The sequence below is a fragment of the Peromyscus maniculatus genome, chromosome 16 (genome assembly GCF_049852395.1).
Source record: "Peromyscus maniculatus bairdii isolate BWxNUB_F1_BW_parent chromosome 16, HU_Pman_BW_mat_3.1, whole genome shotgun sequence".
In the NCBI taxonomy this organism is placed as follows: Eukaryota; Metazoa; Chordata; class Mammalia; order Rodentia; family Cricetidae; genus Peromyscus; species Peromyscus maniculatus.
In genome coordinates this window covers 64609371-64628135 of record NC_134867.1, presented here as the reverse complement: position 1 = coordinate 64628135, position 18765 = coordinate 64609371, and the positions used below count along the sequence as shown (strand labels likewise).

General features: G+C 51.3%; 1 protein-coding gene across 1 annotated transcript; it reads left to right on the top strand.

The window, feature by feature from the left end:
* Positions 1-866: 866 nt before the first annotated feature.
* On the top strand, positions 867-6602 carry Gpr31 (G protein-coupled receptor 31). The gene has a single exon (XM_076552903.1). It carries the CDS (start codon positions 1086-1088, stop codon positions 2043-2045), a length of 960 nt encoding a protein of 319 aa, XP_076409018.1. The 5' UTR covers positions 867-1085; the 3' UTR covers positions 2046-6602.
* The last annotated feature ends 12163 nt before the right edge of the window (positions 6603-18765 follow it).

The window sequence follows — 18765 nt, the reverse complement described above, 5'->3', positions numbered from 1 at the left end:
TATTTCACCTCTCAACAGACCTCCCTCTCTCCACATTGTCTTGCATCCTTCAAATGCGCAGTTTCCCCATCAAGAGGGTGGTCCAGCTGTTCAGACTGGCATTCTCTGTCACCCTCTCTCCTGTCTCCACACTCTTGACCATGGTGCATTAACACAGCTCTTGAGCTCTGGTCACTCCCGGCACACGGCTCCAGACAAAGGAATGTGGCTTCACGAAGTGTTGTGCCCAGGGACAGAATGAAGAACGAATGGATGGGAGGACTTTACCATGCTTGCAGGGCCAAACCCCAGAGTGCGAGGTCCTATCCAGGTAGTGTGAGTGTCAAGTAAGAGTCTTAGCAGAAAACTTGTCACTCCCCGAAACACACACACACACACACACACACACACACACACACACACACATACTTTTTAGACTGATTGGAAGAATAAATGAAAAACTTCAACTTTAAATAGCCAGGAAATCTGAAATACATGTTCAAGTGAGTGCGGCAACCACATCTGACCTCATGTATAAAATCTAGCCATACTCAGGGTTTTTTTTTTTTTTTTTTTTTAACCAATGTCATTATTTAAGACGGGGAGCCGTAAACCTCCCTTTTAAAACAGTCACCCTACAGAACCATCTGACACACAGTCACACTACAGAACAATCTGCCTGTTTCAGTCATTGTTTTAAATGCCCAAAGGTGCGGAGGTCTTCGTGTTATGAATCGTTGCTAGTTCCTTCTTCAGGAACTAGGACACTAGCCCTGCTCACTGAACGTTCCCAGAACGCTGCAGCCCTGGCTTCGGAGCTACTGACATGAAATGAAACACAATTTCCCCTTTCTCGGGAACAAACAAAACAGGGCAAAACTTGGGGGGTTTCCCTGTCTCTGTCCATCCTCTTTCCCCAAACAAATTTTGCGTCTCCTTGGGCCAGACCCTGGTACTGTTTCAGTATTATTTTCTCGCCGAATGCAGAACTTGTTTGCTTTGTGGCAAGAAAGGGTTATTTTCTCTTTCTCTCAGAGGAAAGAGCATAGCCAGACCTCCTTGAATTTTCTTTTCTGAGCGGCTTCAGCTCAGTGTGGCCTTGGCCCATGGCGCGCCTCAACTGCTCAGCTGCCGGCGCTGTGGTGGAGACCACTGTGGGCACAATGCTGACCCTGGAGTGTGCTCTGGGCCTTACAGGTAATGCTGTCGCCCTCTGGACCTTCTTCTACCGTCTCAAAGTGTGGAAGCCTTACGCGGTCTACCTCTTCAACCTGGTGGTGGCCGATCTGCTACTGATCGCCTGTCTGCCGTTCCTCGCTGTCTTCTACCTGAAGGGCAAGACCTGGGGACTCGGCCATGTGCCCTGCCAAATCCTGCTCTTCCTGCTGGCCTTCAGCCGTGGGGTGGGGGTCGCCTTCCTGACGACAGTGGCTCTAGACCGATATCTGCGTGTGGTCCATCCTCGGCTCCGAGTCAACTTGCTATCTCCAAGGGCAGCCTGGGGCATCTCTAGCCTAGTATGGCTTCTCATGGTTGCCCTCACTCCCCAAAACATGATCATCCACAAGGCTATCCAGAATTCCACCGAGTGCCCCAGCTTCTACCCCATAGGAGAAACTGAGGCCGGCGCCATCTGGCAGGAGGTGCTCTTCTTCCTGCAGCTCCTGCTTCCCTTCGGCCTCATATTCTTCTGTAACACTGGGCTCATCAGGACCCTCCAGGAGAGACTCCGGGAGTCTGACAAACAGCCCAGGCTCCGGAGGGCCAGGGCGCTGGTTGCCTTGGTGCTGTTGCTGTTTGGACTCTGCTTCCTGCCTAGTGTCCTGGCCCGGGTCCTGGTGCATGTCTTTCGGGAATTTGAGAGCTGCAGCGTCCAGCAAGCCATAGTGCAGGCCTCCGATGTCGCTGGCAGCCTCACCTGCCTGCACAGTGCATTGAGCCCAGCCGTTTACTGCTTCTCCAACCAGGCCTTCACCCACTCGTACCGCAAGGTGCTCAGAAGCCTTCGAGGCTGGAGGAAGGCAGCAGAGCCGGCTAGCTCCAACCTCAGGGACTCCTATTCCTGATGACTCCTGAAATCCTCAGCTCCCCTTTCTTCTGGAACCACCTTGAATCTGAACGATAACCCGATGACCTCGGGGTCAGAAGACAGAAAGTGCACTACAAGGATCCGGACACAGCCAACGCCGTGACACACTTGGTTCACCTGGATTTCCCCTGCTTCTGTCACACTGCCGAGTGGCAGATCACCCAGGCAGCTCCTGCCTCCTTTGCACAGTGACCGTCCTGATGGAGTTGCCAAGCTGAGAGGTTGAGCCCTTCTGTACATCCACACGGGAAGATTCCAACAGGCTCGATCAGCAGAGGAGACTGCTCTGTTACTCCAGCACCGTCTGGTCTCTTGGGTCATGCTCCCTTTCCACGCTCCCGTTCTCCGGTGTGAAAAGCTGCTTTCTTCTCACCCAGCGTGGAGCTCAGAAGACTGGAAGCCAGCCACCCCTGTGGCTCTGAAGAGGTTGCAGGTCTCGTTCTGTTTTTATAAAATTCCCCTTTGTTTTTATAGGTTGTACCGAGTGTCAGAGACAGTTGGGCAAGCTAGCTCCTTCACTGCAGGAGACTCCTGGTTATTGCCTCTACACTGACCTGGAAGTGCTAGCTTAACTTGAAATGTCTGCATTTACCTTAGTCCTGGGGAGAGGCACTTGCTTTCTAAATGGTGCTTGAACCTTCCCCCCCCCCCGCGGGGGGGGGAACCTAAGGGCTGGCAGACCATTGGCATGGGGCTGGTGTCACCTCAGTGCTAAAACACACAGGCCAGGGACAGCCGGTGAGCAGGAGGATTCATCTCTGTTTCCATGCTCATATCTAGAAAGGCAGCTAAGAAAAAGGGGTACCCACAATGTTTGTGGGGCACCATACCGCCTACCTGGGATGTTCTTACAACGGCTGTGGCTCCTCACACAGGCATCCCACGGTGTACCCTCCTTGATGTCAGAGCTGGTGGCATTGGCAACACCATGTCCACTCATATGTTTCCTTCCCTGCTTGGCAGAGTCCTTGTCAGGACCCACCTGAGACATTGTGCGGAAGGATAGAAAAGCCCTATAGACCAGGGTGGCCTACCAGACTCAGTGTTCCTGGGGAACGAGGACCGTGCAGCAGTACTTCTGTTTTCCAGGATTTGTTTACTCCTAAGAAAGCAGACTGTCGCAGGTCTGAGACAGAACCGTGGCCTGGCCAGGACGAGCCTGAAGTCTGCTGGATGGGTGCATTTGGATGGGTGCTTTCTTCCCTCTCAGCGGAGGAAAAGCACCTCCGCTCTCTCCCCCGCACCCTGGTGCGCCAGCAGTTTAAAGGGTGCTTTGAAAACCCTCCATTCAACACAAGCATTTTCTTTGAAATGTCGTTATCGCTGCCACAAGAGGAGTCCCAGCCCTCTCCTGCTCTTGAACTTTTGAGTCTGTGCCTGCACTTAGGACAGGCACACCGAATGTGATGGCGTCCTCTGAACAGTCACTACTGTTATCTACGGTGGCAGGGGCTGTAACACAGACCACCCCACTCCTTGTGAAAGCTTTGCTGGTCAGCTGTGGGGAGGTCTGTCTGTCCGCTGTGGGGAGGTCTGTCTGTCAGCTGTGGGGAGGTCTGTCTATCAGCTGTGGGGAGGTCTGTCTGTCCGCTGTGGGGAGGTCTGTCTGTCTGCTGTGGGGAGGTCCGGGACCCTAGCCCTCCCAGTCCCGGAAGCCCAAGACTTCCAACTTCCTGTCTTGGGCTCTGCTCTCGCTCCAAAGGTGTTGCCTCTGCCCGGTTTGCCTGTCAGTAAGCTAGGCTGTCTTTGGGACATCCTCAATACAGCATCCCTGCCCTCAGGGTCCTATTTTCTGCCCCCACAGCAGCCACATAGGAGGAAACTCTGGTGCCTTAGCCAAGTAAGGACACTCCAGCTCAGCTGGGCCAGATGGGGCAAGGCCCAACACTGGCAAGCCCCTACCTTAAATCTATTCCCGTGTAGCCCAGGCTGAGAACGGCTGGTGTGATAGCTAAGGGAGATCTTGGAGACAGTGTCTTGCTCCATCTCTTAGCTCTGTGACCTGGGACAAGATACCTAACTGCTTTTGTCTGTCCCCATCTTCAAAATAAGGAAAATAGCATCGACAAGGAATCTTTGTAGGGATTAAACAGCACTCAAAATTCGTTATACACAGCCAGTCATGTCGCAATCATTCCGCAGACATGAGTTTGATCTTCACTTACTTCTCTTTTCCTTGATGACTTCCCCATCCAGTCTGTGGGCCTTGGGGACGTTGGTTTTCAACTGCGTGTCCCCATGCAGCATTGGTGCTCGGTGATGGGAGCCTTGTAAAGTTCATTCAAACCAAAGGCTCTCCATATCCTTTGTCTGGGTAATCATACTCTATAACGATCCTGTCCAGGGTCGGGACAGCGGTCTCTGAGGACATCCTGCCGGGTCACACATGCACTTGCTGTGGAAGGCTAGCCCCCTCCAGACTAGCCTCCCCACAAACTGAGTGAGGAACGACCCAAGAGGAAAGCGGGGCAGTCAGAGACTCGGTCTCGGGGCCTTAGCTGTGGCTGGTGACAGTGGCGGTGCCTGCTTTTGGTCTCGGGGCAGGACCACAGTCACTCCTCCAGGTAGCAGCTTCCACTCTGCTGGATTCTTGAATTTCTGGGAAAGGGCACGATGTCAGCACCAGAGCTGTTTATGGCTTCTGTTGATCTTACCGAGTCTCTGATTCCCTGGACTTCAGCCAGACCTGCACATTTTGACATCTTCTTAGAATATGCCCAGTTCCTGCTGGCCTCTGGCCTCAGTCAGGGACATTACTGTCGTGGAAAGTCACCTGGACTCCATCTACTAACAGGTGCAGCAGGGTCTCACCCCGCCCGCCACATTGACTCTGCTCTTACCCCACGTTTCCCTTGCAGCCAGAGCGTCTGACTCGTTCTTCACCCCTAATGCTTTGCTCAGAGCACACAGAGGCCACTTCATGAACAGGAAAAAAAAGAAGCAGCAGTGAACAGATCAGCCCTGTAACAAAGAAGCTCAATTACTCAGCAGGTTGGGTTTTGTTTGTTTTCAAATGTATCTTGAAAGTCTGACTCCAGAGGCGAACTGAAAATGATCTCTGAACACCTTTAGGAAGATGTTGATAGAAATGGAAATGATATAATGCTGTTAGAAGAAAGCTTCCCTCGGAATGCACACGCTCATTTGTGCCGGAGAGCTCATTAACACTGACCTATAGGTGTGTCTGTGGGGATTGTCTTGATAATTGGTGTGGAAGATCCAGCCCACTGTGGGCGGCATTATCCCCTAGGCAGGGGGCTGAAGAGTGCTGAGTCATTCATTTCAAAGCCAAATGATGACGAGCCATGCAGGGCAGACGAAGGGACCCAAATGTAGGGATGGTAGAGCCTTCGAGCTTGGATGAGGACCGGGGCTACATTATGTGGCTTCATCTGTTGAGGTTCCTGTCATCGCATGCCTTTCCACCATCGCCTCTCTTCCCCTGAGCCTTTTCCTCCTGTAAACAGAAACTCGTGCTCTGTACACACACAGGGCCACCCTTCCTTACTGGCCCCCAAACCACATTCTCCTCTCTGTGTCCTCACCCAGCTCTCTAGGTGCTTCCCACAAATGGAGAACCACAGTGTGTCATGAAGGGAACATTTTACTTGGTGTGGTATCCACAGAGCTCACCTCTTGGTTGCCCCTTTTGTTTGTGGTGAGCCTTTTTGTATGAACACAGGTGTGCAGATGCCCTTGGAGACCCTGCTTACAGGTATGAGTGGGATTTCTGTGTCCCGTGGTGATTCCTTTTTGAATGTCTCGAGGACGCTGTTCTGTTGCCCCAGGAGCTGCTTCACTTTTACATTCCCAGCAAAGCTGTACGGGGGGTGGGGGGTCCAACTCCTCACCCCCTCACCAGCCGTCACAGAGCAGAAGACAGGAGGTGGGCTTTCTTCCTGGGAGTCTGAAAATGCTTCCTATGAAGTCTTAGCAGAAACTCTCAGAGCCAGCCATTGGCACTCGTGGTTAACAGTGAATTTCTCATTTTACTTGGGTTCCCTTCCTGTTGTCTTAGTCAATCTGGGCTGATAGAGCAAAGCACCCATGCCTGAGGAGGCAGAGCCTGATGGCTCACAGTTCTGGAGAAAACCCAGATTGAGACACTGGCAGACCAGGGTTGCTGAAGTCTGCTCTCTGCTCTAGAGATGGCAACTTGAAGTGGTGTGTTCTTGTGGTTGAAGGAGCCTGGGAACATCCATGAACCTTGAGTGTAAGGGTTTTGTTGCTGTGGAAGAATCTTCTTGTACACTGTAAAGATTTGTCACTTGAATTGGTTTAATAAAATGCTGATTGGCCAGTAGCAGGCAGGAATTAAAGGTGGGACAACCAAACTAGGGGAATGATGAGAAGAAGAAGGGCAGAGTCAGGAGAGATATAAGCCAGGCACCAGGCAAGCAGGACATATAGAAAATGAGGTAACAAGCCATGAGCCATGTGGCAAAGCATAAATAGAAATATGGGTTAATTTAAATGTAAGAGTTAGCTAGTAACAAGCCTGAGCTATCGGCCAAGCATTTATAAGTAATATTAAGTCTCTGAGTCAATTATTTGGGAAGCGGCTGTCAGGTATTTGGGAGCAAGTGGTCAGGATGAGAAATGTCCCGTTACATATTGCCCTGGTTAGTTTTAACTTTCAACTTGATACAAGTTGGAATCACCCGGGAAGAAACTCTTAATGAAAAATTGTCTGGATCAGATTGGCCTATGGACATGCCTGTGGGGATTATCTTGATTGTTAATTGATGTAGGAAGACCGGGCCCACTGTGGGCAGCACCATTCTCTGGGCAGGAGGGTCTGAATGGTATAAAAATAAAGAAAGCTAGCTGAGAGCTGGCAAGGAAGTGAGACCCATGTATTTAGTCTCACTTTTGTAGCTGGAAGTTTTCCTGTGTCCCACTCAGTCCTGCAGCCACTCAGGCCCAAGTAACCACACAGAGGCTTATATCAATTACAGACTGGATGGCCTATGGCTCAAGCTTCTTGCTAGCTAGCTCTTATGTCTTAAATTAACCCATTTCTATTAATCTACGAGTGGCCACGTGGCCTTGGCTTACCAGTATTTTCACTTCTTGTTTCTCCTGCCTGCAGCTCACAGCGCCTCCTCCCTCTCCTCTCCTCCCTCTATCTCTCTTGGATTTTCCCACCTGGCTCCATCCTGCCCTGCCATAGGCCAATGCAGCTTTACTTATCAACCAATCAGAGCAACACATATTCACAGCCTACAGAAAGACATCCCACAGCACACTTTGCTTTTGACGGTGGATGTAATGCTTTAAATCACTGCCTCGACTTCCCCGCTGAACCTGATCATAACCTGGACTTGTCAGTCAAATCAAACCTTTCTTCCCTAACCAGCTTTTTGCCAGAGTGTTCTCCATAGCATCAGAAGTAAAACTAGAGCAGGCGCTGATCTCATGTAACTCTTGGGGCTGGTTAACAGGTCCCCATCTGCTCTCCTTTCTCACAGTACCAGAGGCTCCACTCACAACCACCATCTGGGTCTCACGCTGACATCCCACAGGGTGACATTTGTGTCCCCCTCCAGGACAGACCGTGGGTATCTGTGGCTTGAGTCCTAGTTAGCTCTGTGATAGGAGTGATTCTGGACTCCATGGTCCTGCTAGGACTCACGGGCCCTTTACGACAAGTGTTAAGGCACGATAGGAAACTCCAGCAAGCCAGCTAGGATCCACACAGGACCTGCCTGGCCAAGGGATGGGGTAGGGAGGAGTCCAGCCATCTCTACCTGAGGATCTAGTGTAGTTCTGGTGGGTTGGTCTGTTACCAGTGTGGGGTGTTTTTTTTTTTTCCAGTTCATTTTAGTCCATAGAAAACATCCTTCCTGGATATTTTGAAGTCCCACCTCTTTGTGTGAGTCTTTGAGAGCCGCTGAAGAGGCTTAAAGGTCCAAAGCAATGTGTCCTTGGGAGTCTGTGTTCTGGACTGCAGCCAAAGGCCAGCCTTCCACTCTGTCTTCCCTAGAGAGAGTGTTATACTGTCCTCAAAAGCAGTAGGAGGGCTGGGGTATGGCTCAATAAAGAAGGGCTGGCCTAGGATGTGCCAGAGTCTAGATAAGGTTCCCAATACCACAAGCCCTTTGTCCACGATTTTTTTTAAGTGATTCTATAGCCCTTAATGTGTGAAATTGATGATATTCATCAGGGCTTGTCCTCGGGGACCTTGGGTGAGCTCACTGAGTGATTGTCCTGGACCCCATGCTCCACTGCCAGAGATGCCGCCAAGCAAGAACACCCAGAAGATGACACATGGGACCCTGTTTGACTGTCCGTGATTCTGAGACTGAGATCTCCCTTCCCCAGTAGAATAATGGAGGGTAGGGTGAACAGTACACACCATAGACCAAGGGACCGTGTAGTATAGGGATGGTAGAGCAAGCCTGTGAAAGGGAGGTGCTCTTGCCCACCCCGTCACCGCTGGCAGTGCATAGATCCTCATGGCTCTATAGAGGTGCAGTGATTTTGCATCTCACACAGCTTTGGGAATTTTCCTCTTTCCCCAAGTGACCTGGACCAGCAGGTCCTTCTTCAGTGACAGGGTCCTACATGGGACGACTAGGAGATTAGAAGGTAAGTTGGAAAAGTTTGGGATCTGGGCATCTTGCATAAGCTTATTTTATGCCAAGCAGGTTTACTGAGAAGTGCAGCATCTTACACACTGTTTCCTGGGGATAAAGGAGACAGTGTCGGGTGGAGAGCCACCACACAATGGGGAGCCACCAGCAGGAAGCTAACCACGCAATGTTGCACAAAGGGAACACAAGATATCTCAAGGTGTCAGAGACTGAGCACAGAGCCGCCTTGGGGCTGATAACTCCAGTCTCCTCAGGGAGAAAAGCCAAGTTCCCAGGAACTGAAACCTTAGCTCCTTTGAGGCCCTAGCTCCAGCTCCAGAATGGCCTTGCCAAGTCTGCCTCTGGGCAAGGACACAGAACTGTGTTCCCTTTGTCCTTGCAGCAGAGTCTCTGAGAAAGCTTTGGGTGGTCTGGCTCTCAACACCTGCATGTCCCCCACCCCCTCTCCCCCTACCCTCACCCACTGCCCCGAGAGTCCATCACAGCACTTCCTCAACACTCAGTGAGTCTTGTCTCAGAAATAACTAAAAGGCAGCTACACTGGGGACTGAGAATGGACTGAGTCCCAGCACTGTGAAGGGTGGCCTCTTCCTGTTCTAGACTCTGCAATGTCACTTTGCATCTCAGAGGGCATCTTTCAAAGGAGCGGATGAGATGCATTTTATCTTCACTTTCAGTGACACAATTGTCTGAGGTGAGGCAGGGACATGTTGCAGAACCTGCAAGGCTAGAAGGATCAGAGAATCGGGGGAGTTGGTTAAGGCTGCATGTCCCCTGTGGATCTGAGGGGAGGTGACTTAGGACTCAGCCCACTGCTTGTCACTACTGTCCATGACCTTGCTGCCCTTGCTTTCTCTGAGGCTCAACTGTCCCCTTCAAATGCTGACAGCAAGACCTAGATGGTGTCCACAGCTCCCCTGGCCTGAAACTGTCCTGTGATGGATGCTACAAACCAGGAAGCAGGGCCTTGAACTTGAGGTCACCGACTCAGGCTAGTGTGGACTCCAGGGCACTTGGAACTCAGCTGCAAAGTCAGAGGCTGAGCCGCAATGGCCAGGGCTGGCAGGCTTTTGTTTCTTTGCTTTTCTGCTCTCAGACCTGGCAATGAACCCCAAGGATGAGGCTCTTTCCTCCCAGGTTTAGTATCTGCCGACAGGTAGCTCCTCTACAGAGCGACTCAAACCCCCAAAAGAGAGTCCTCAGAAGGAGAGCAGTAGACACAGCACTGCGTACAGCACTTCTGAAAAGCAGAGGCTCTTCCAGGGCTTGATCCTGTCAGTACTTAATAGATAGTGTCCGGCTGCACTGGGTGTTCAGGAAGGACACAGTACCCTGGGTCCTGTGACCTGACTGTGGCTCACAGTCTATTTCATCTGTGTCAGCACAGCTGTCCTGTTCCTCCTGGTCACAGTGTGCACAGAGCACCTGGTCCTCACGCATGTCTGTTCACCTTTGGACCTTTGCTCACAAAAGTGAGCCTCGCACATGGAACACACTTGGGTCGTGTTGACAAGGCATTTGGGATGGTTTAATGAGAATGACCCCATATGTTCCTATATATAAATGCTTAGTCACCAAGGGTAGGTTTGAGGTTTCAAAAGCCCCAGTCAGGCCCACTGCCACTTTTTCTTCCTGTTGCCTTGGGATCCAGATGTAGGACCCTCAGCTCCTTCTCCAGCACCATGTCTACCTGCGTGCCGCCATGAAGACTGTATGCCGCCATGATGGTAATGGATTAAACTCTGAAACTATAAGCAAGCCCCAATTAAATTAAATTAAGTGTGTGTGTGTGTGTGTGTGTGTGTGTGTGTGTGTGTGTGTGTGTAAGAGTTGCCTTGTCATGGTGTCTCTTCACAGCAATAGAACACTAAGACAGAGTATACGTTTATTTCATTTAACACTGAATACATTGATCGATTTCCTTCTGGCATCCCAGGTTTTTTATGAGAACCTAATTACCGTCTGGGAAATTATGAGAATCAGCTTCATGGGTGGTAATAAATTGCTGTATTATATTTTATAAGCAGAACTTTTTAAGTATGTTAAGCTGTGGCCTCGTCTTGGACCCATCAGTCAGAAGTCAAAAAGGTGCCGCGGTGAGCGCAGACGTGAGGACGGTAGAGTGGGAGGCACAGCAGACGTTCAAACCAGAAACCCAAGGACGTGACAGTCCAGTGCGTCAGAAGGGCCACAGGAGGGCTGGGAAATGTCTACTACAGCTTTGTTGCTGCTGGCCATCACAGAAGAAACCTCATGGGTGGCAGAACAGAGTGTCTCCCCAGAAATGAGGGGACAAAGTGAACGGCATAGGGAATTCAGGTGTGTGGCCCAGGTCCATTCCCGTGTTCAGTTGTGTCTCGTCAATTGACAGATCCTAATCATGAGCATTTACAGGGTAAAGTGTGTGGAAGGCTGGATCGAGACACCGTGGGATAGTTAGGTCATGTCCATCAACACCGTGTGGTTGAAGTCCACCAGGCCCTTTCCTCTGCATCCTTGCATCGTGAATGGCCAGGCAGAGGACGGAGACCTCCGTGATCCCAAAGCCACGGTGTTCGGACAGTCTTTGTCTGGACACCGAGAGCTGTAGGATGGAACCACGAAAGAACCTTAGATGCCTTGTGCCCCTCGGTCCCCGCCCAGAGGCCTGGTTCAGCCAGGAGGCAGGTAGAAAATGGGATAGGCTTCCAGCAGGGGGCAGTGTAGTCATTGGGGACACCTGTCACAGGGAACTCCGGTGAGCAGGGTAGAGGAGGACCTCACATCAGCAACAGAAAAAAAGACCCCAGCAGCCAGGAACTCGGGGTGAAAAGCCCTGAGTTAGGCAGTGGGGTCCCCTGCCCTTTTCCGCTTCCTCACAACACCGAGGGAAGGGAACAGAGCAGTGACCCTGACTAAAATTCTCCCCAGTTCTTCCCCTCCCCGGGTTTGACAGGCCTTCTTCTGATTGGCTCCTATTCCACACGCCCAGCCAATCAGGGTCCGACTGAGAGTATACACATCACATCCTAGCCCACTGATCTGGCTCTCAGTGGGCTACAGCCTCTGTCTCTCAGGCCCCCTTCAGAGGAGTATCAGAGAGGCCCTTAAGACTGGACTGTCAGAGGGACGGTAGGCACTGATCCTGATGTCTGAGATGGGCAAGAGAGAGGTCAGAAGCCCCATGTGGGAGAACAGGTCCTGCTGAGACAGGCCTTCCCAGGACACATGCACCCCACGTACCCCCTCTGCACATCGGAACAGAGCCCCACCCTGCCTATGCCACTGCATTGGGGAGCCCCCATCTCACAGGGACTGAAGATCCAAGTCAGAGTAGAAACCCCAGATCTACAGCACCCCTGCCCAGGCCTTGTGCGACCTTGGGCATCTGAGCAGTCTGGTTCCTTCATGGGTCCATGGCCTCACACCAGTTCCTTCATTACACATGCAAGCCCAGTGCATAAAGGAAACAGATGCTGTGAGCTTGGACCACGGACAGACTGACCACATGGATGTAGAACGCGGTGAAATCCATTGAACTCAGTCGAGGCTTTGTGTCATGCTTGGCAGCTTCCTGTGCTTAGAGGCCTACGACAAACAGAACTCTGTGCTGGGAACACGTGTTGGAAAAAGCTGCTCCCCTCACTGAAGCCAAGAGGCAGTTGCCATTTATAGCAATGTCGCTTTCCTGAGACCATTCAAGATACAAATCCATAAACAAATGAATGCATCCGTGCGGTCAGAGACCTTATGACCTGATCACCCCCTTGAAGGCCCTACCTCTGTCTATGGCTGCTTCAACAACCAAACCTTCAACAAGAGACCGAGGATACTGAGGATCCAAGTTATCACTCCTCTGCCAGCTGCCGCAGGCTCCCATCCATCTCACATGCAAATGGGATTTGTACATCTCCAAGGGGTCTGCGGTCTGCACAGTACCAGCTTTGCCTGAAAGTCCTTGTCCATAGGCTCCCCTGAGACTCAGTGCGAACTCTTAGCCAAAGATCTCAACACAGTGGGCCAGGGCAGATGTCATGCTCCCAAAGCGAGGGCCAGAGGACAGCAAGGAGAACCAAAGCCAGTCACCGAGTCCTGCAGCACCATGCCCATCATCCAGGGCACTTGGAGGTGTGACTCATACGCAGTGAGCTTGGGTAGCCCTGCCTGTGGTCTGGAACAGCTGCAGCCCACATGGCCATCCTCTCGGATTCACTGTGCTCACTGCCCATGGCTTCCCTCCAGGTAAGTTCCACAACTGCCACCTGTGACTTCCTGGTCCCCACTGCATCTGGGCCTCAGCCTCACACACTCCCCTTTGGCAGTTGTTTGCAGGGATTCCGGCTCCCCCCCATGATATCTGGTGTGTGTTCAGGTTGGCACGTATGCATGTGTGCATGTGTGTGCAGGGCAGGGTTTGATTTCAAGGGTCTTCTATCCCTCTTACTCTTAGTTTAAGACTTGCTTATTGTGAAAATTTAGTTGTGTGTAAGTATTCACGTGTGTGCATATGGGAGTAGGGGTAGGCATGCAAGTGTGTGTGTGTGTGTGTGTGTGTGTGTGTGTAGTCAGAGTTTTAAGTCAGATGTCTTCCTCGGTCACTCCTCCATTAGTTTTTGATAAAGGATCTCTCGCTAAGCCTGTGCTCACTGAAGAGGCAAGAGTAGCCAGACAATGAGCTCCAGAATCTTCCTGCCTCCCCTCCCTCGCCCTGTGACTATAGGCACACACCACCATGCCTGGATTATCATTTTTACAGGAGTACTGGGGATCCAAACTCGGGGCCTCACGCTTATGTGACAAGTTCCTTGTTGACACTGCTATATCTCCACACCCATGACCCCACGTCTTAGTCACTGTCCTACTGCTGGGGAGACACCACGACCAAGGCAACCATTGTAGAAGAAACATTTAGTTGGGTGCGGGCTTACAGTTTCAGAGGCTTAGCTCAGTATCATCATGGTGTGGAGTATGGTGGCAGGTATGGCACAGGAGAAGTAGTTGAGAGCTACTCCATCCTGATCCACAGGCAGCAGGCAGAGAGAGACATTGGACCAGGCATGAGATTTTGAAACCTCAAAGCCCACCCCCAGTGACACACTTCCTCTAACACCTGTCTATCCTTCTAAGCGTGTCAAAGAGTCCCACTCCCTCGTGACTAAGCATTCAAATATATGAGCCAATGGAGGACGCTCTTATTCAAACCACCACACCCCAAAATCTTGTAGTGTCTTTGGCTGCAAACCAGCAATGCATGGACGATGCCAGTTTGCTGCCATGGATGCAAACTGCGCTGCCTGAGCCTGGGAGGTCTTAGCTACTGCGGCTTTGGGTTCTCGAACAGATGAACGCAGCAGAAATGAATCCCCGAGAGACAATTCCCCTGGGTGGTCCATTCAAACAGCCCTCTACCACCTCCCTATGTATTACCCCTCCTCTTCTCCTTGCATCTGATGGGTGAATTCTTGTTGATTCCTGAGGTGTCTTCAAGCCTCTTTCTGTTGTCTGGATGCAACCCCTCTGGTCTCTTTTTTAATGGGGTGCAAATGTAAAGCCCACCATACAAAAATAAGTGGAATAGTTTGAAAGAGTCCTGAAAGACAGAATCAATCACCAAATAGCCTTAGGTTAGCATTGAAAGTTCATTAAAGAGAAGTATTAACTTCTAGAATAACATCTACCTTTAGATGGAGACACAAGAATCAGAAGTTCAAGGTCAGCCTGTACAGTGAAAGACAACCACAAAACCAAGAAACAAGCCTCCTCCCAAACCCCCCTGAAGTACTTATGAAGCAGGCATTTTAAAGGAGGCAGCTAAACCTCCTAATGAAGAATAGCCAGTGTTAACATCCTGGGTTTCTACAAAGCCAACCACACTATGATCATCTCAACACCTTCGCCTGTGCAGGTCTATGGTGGATTTATGGTTCTCAGCTTCTCCCAGTGTGGAGCATCAGAGCACAGACTCCGTGTTCGTGTTCGGCTCAGAACCCAGGACCAGCGGTTGCCTGTCCAGGCTATAGAAGGAACCAGAGGCAAATGCAGCCTGCAGTATCCTCTGGGGGCTCTGTTTGGTGCAGGGCCCTTCTTCTGAGAGAGCTATCAAAGGGGAACAGGCTGGGAAGGCTCTAATTACCTGCAGGTCAGAGCAGGCAAGTGTTGAGGTCGTGGACTTACCGCCCTCTAGTGTCAGATTGTAACAACTGCACACGGATAGAACTTGCATAAGGCATGGTTGCCGAGTTCCCAGAAAGAGATCTCCTTGGGGATGAGGTCCCCCATTCTCCTGGAACAGGGAGGGGCACATGGAGTGAGTCATGCCCTGAATTAGAGGATGGAGTGGGGTAGGAGGCGCCTTCCTGATGCTGATTTCTCAGAAGCCAAGCGGCCATTTGGGCAGCCTGTCCTGACCTCCAGCCACACCTATGGTGGACGGCAGCAGCTGGCCAGGGGAGACCCACCGTGTGCAGTTAGCTTTGTCCCTGTCCCATGTGGCAACCAGGGGGAGTCCTGTTTGAAAATGGTTTGCGGACGATTTGTGTTTGGGGGCTGGGTCTGTTCTGAGAACAAAATGTAATGTCTTATCGCCGTTTCTTCTTTTTTGAGACAAACTCTCACTGTGTAGCCCAGGCTGGCTTGAAAGGCAAGGTCCTCGGCAGGTCCACATCACCAAGCCCGGCACTGCCGACATGGTTCCTGAGATGTCAGGGAACAAGCCTGGTGAGTACCCGGTGAGTGTTCCTGTCTGGTACCCAGGACTTTCTGGCTTTGGGATTCCTGAGAGGTTTTCTAGATTTCAGAGGCAGTGTCCTCAAACCGGGCTGGAGTTCTATTGCCAGTACAGCTCAAACATTTTAGATTTGGGTGAGGAGTCCAATTTTGATCTCAACTGAGTGAATGTAAACATTCTTTTCTTCTGAGGGCACACTCACCTTTTCAGCTGAAATTCAGGACTGAACAGCAAATCCTGAGGGATCTGGTTTCTAGGTCCTGAGGTTTTTTTTTTTTTTTTGGTTTTTCGAGACAGGGTTTCTCTGTGTAGCTTTGCGCCTTTCCTGGAGCTCACTTGGTAGCCCAGGCTGGCCTCGAATTCACAGAGATCCGCCTGGCTCTGCCTCCCGAGTGCTGGGATTAAAGGCGTGCTCCACCACTGCCCGGCTCAGGTCCTGAGTTTTAAACACTAACATGGAGTGTGGCAGCCTGTGGGATTTGTCCAGTCAGCCAAGGCCAGGGTTTCCAATCCTACCAGCAACCCCACACTCTGGGGCAGAACACGGGAGGACCAGGTGGTTTGGCAGATGCGACCCATTCCCAGCCCGTGCTGACAGTATGGCCGAGCTGAACCTGGTGCTGTGATGAGGCGACCCTCGCCTAAGCTCATGTGGGATGAAAAGAACTTACGGAAGATGATTTCTGCCTGGCTGTTTATCTGACATCTTTTCCCACCAGAGCAGAGTGATGTCATATGTATTTTTTTTAGTTCTACATTTTGCAGTTCTATCTTCAGGTAAAGCCTTGTTGTGTTGCCCAGGCTGGCCTCCAACTCTTGAGGTGATCCTCCTGCCTCAGGCTCACAGTTGCTGGGACCACAGGCGGGTGCCGCTGTGTTTGGCTCACTTATTTTTGTCTTAGGTCCTGGTTTCTAGCCATGAAGGTATCAAGTAGATAAGTGGATAAGGGTGATGAGTTAGTTGACTGTTGGAAGAGCAGGGCCAGGACCAGGTTTGTGCTCTGGATCCTGAGCTACCCAGGACCCAGCAGCATCCTCCTCCAGTCTCCGACCCACCCCTGCAGGCTGGCCACCTCGGCCCGCTCTGCATTTTACCTGTTATTCCTTCCTCTGCAGGCTGACAGGCACCTATTTCTTGAGAGTTAGGACCACATTTATGACAGAGCAGACAGAGCTCTCAGGTCAGGTGACTTTTACATCATGTGACCTGGAAGAGCCTCTCTCCCGGTGTGCGGTCTCTGGCTGTGGCTGCTGAGTGTTGTTGGGTCTGATTTACAGGTGAGATTTATTCATCCTACCTGGAAGGTCATGGCCTTAACTACTAGAATCCCTTGTTCCTGTATTCAAGTGACTCATGAATCCCAGAGTAAGGTGGGCCACTCTGAGACTTACTCCCAACAGAGCTGATGGTGCCCAGTGGACCCTTTTTAGGGCCGACAATTGCCTGACCTTTGAGAAAAATGATCTCCAGGGCCAAGTGTGCAGAGGGCCATTTGCGATCCTGTGGAGACAGATGCTGCTTAGATGCAGCTGAGCTCAGGAGGGCAGTTGTCTTGACAAAAATAGCACAAGATACAGTAACATTCCAGCACACGCCCCACGTCCTTCTCCCAGGCTCACAGATCCGCAGAGGACACTCAGCATTTGGGATTTCCAGAGCCGCTTGCTGTGTGTGTGTGTGTGTGTGTGTGTGTGTGTGTGTGTGTGTGTGTGTGTGTGTTGGGGGGGGGGCAAGTCTCTGGGCCTCTTGCACTTGGCCGCCACAGCTATTTCGGTTCTTGGCTAACTCACCAGGGCCACCTGTGGAGCGGACAGTGTGGGGCATTGACTTGTCTCTCTCTCTAGGCAAGGGCAGGTGAGCTCTCCAGTCCAGTGTTTTTACAGATACGGCTCACTTTGGTGTTAATTATGGGTAGGTTTGCTTACAGCCCTTCTTGAAGGATTGATGTTTCCTGAGCTAGGAATCCCTAGCTATGACATAAGTCCACCTGGCTAGTCTCCATCACCCCATAAGGCTTAGGACCCTCGGGGATGCTGAGCATAAGGGGTTCACACTGTCAGCTGTGTGGTCTCTCCCGCGGGTGGGGGTGGGGGGTGTTCCGGGACTTTGTTAGCATCTTCAGGACTGGCAGGCTCACTTGTTGGCCTGCAAGTGGGGCGAAGGCTGAAAAACTGCGGTTCTTCACATTCCTGATTCCTCCAACCAAGAAAACACAGAGGCACAGGCCTGGAAGCAGACCCAGACTCAGTGGGACTCAGCGAGGACTGCTCCTGTCAACATCAACATCACTGGAACCCGTTTGTATGGCAGGTTGGGAGACAAAGAGGAGGTACGGTGCTGGACTAGAGGACCAGATGCTCTTTTCATGTCTTTCACGGTATCTTGTGAGCACACCCTCAGGGGCAGCAGCTGGTTCTTGTGCCTCTATTGTGGGCCTGAAATCCCTCCAGTGGACCCTGGTGCTCCTGCCTGCTCAGAGCTCCAACAGGGTCAGGAAGATCTGCTCTGCAGAGGGGCAGCCCTGGCCAAGCGGACACCCGTGCTTGTATGGTACACGCGGGACACAGTGCAGGAGGGTGAGCAGGGGCATTCGTGTGCTGCCATCGACACAAACTGCTCGGGAATTTACCAAACATGGGGTTTGAAGAGTCTAAGACCAACAGCGTGGGTTCATTTTACACCTAATTTAAGAGAGGGAGGCAGGACCTGTGCGGTCGGGTGACAAAGCAACTCTCGGTCACCCGCTTTAACTCCTCACTGCTCCCAGCTCAGCACAGGAAAGCACATCTCACACACTCTAAATGCCTATGTATATAAATGTGCTAGCACACCTGTATATACATGCACACTCACTTGCATTTATGCAAATATGCCCCCAATTCATACCTGTCTACACACACACAAACATACATGTACATAATGCTCCAATGTATGCACATAGTCTTAGACGTTCATGTGTATGCATTTTATGCATAATCTCTCTCTCTCTCTCTCTCTCTCTCTCTCTCTCTCTCTCTCTCTCTCACACACACACACACACACACACACACACACACACACACTCTCACGATTCTGAAAGTGTAGTAGATGGTATTCTGGCCCACTTCCCTTGAGGTGTACATATACAAATGCACACAGACATGTACACATAGGGCTCTCAAGTGGATACACCCATGCGACTCCAGCTTCCCAGGGCAGGTGCACACACATAAGTATGCAGGACTCTTAGGGGAAGGACAGACTTCTGTACCACCTCCCCACGAGGTTCTGTGGCAGCAGAGGTTCACGGCGACCTGGAGTCTGTGGAGGAGACGGAGGAACGAGGGGTGGGTCCCTGAACCGTTATTCGTAGCAACATAGAAAGTGCAAAGGTTCTCGTTATTCCAGAAAAAGA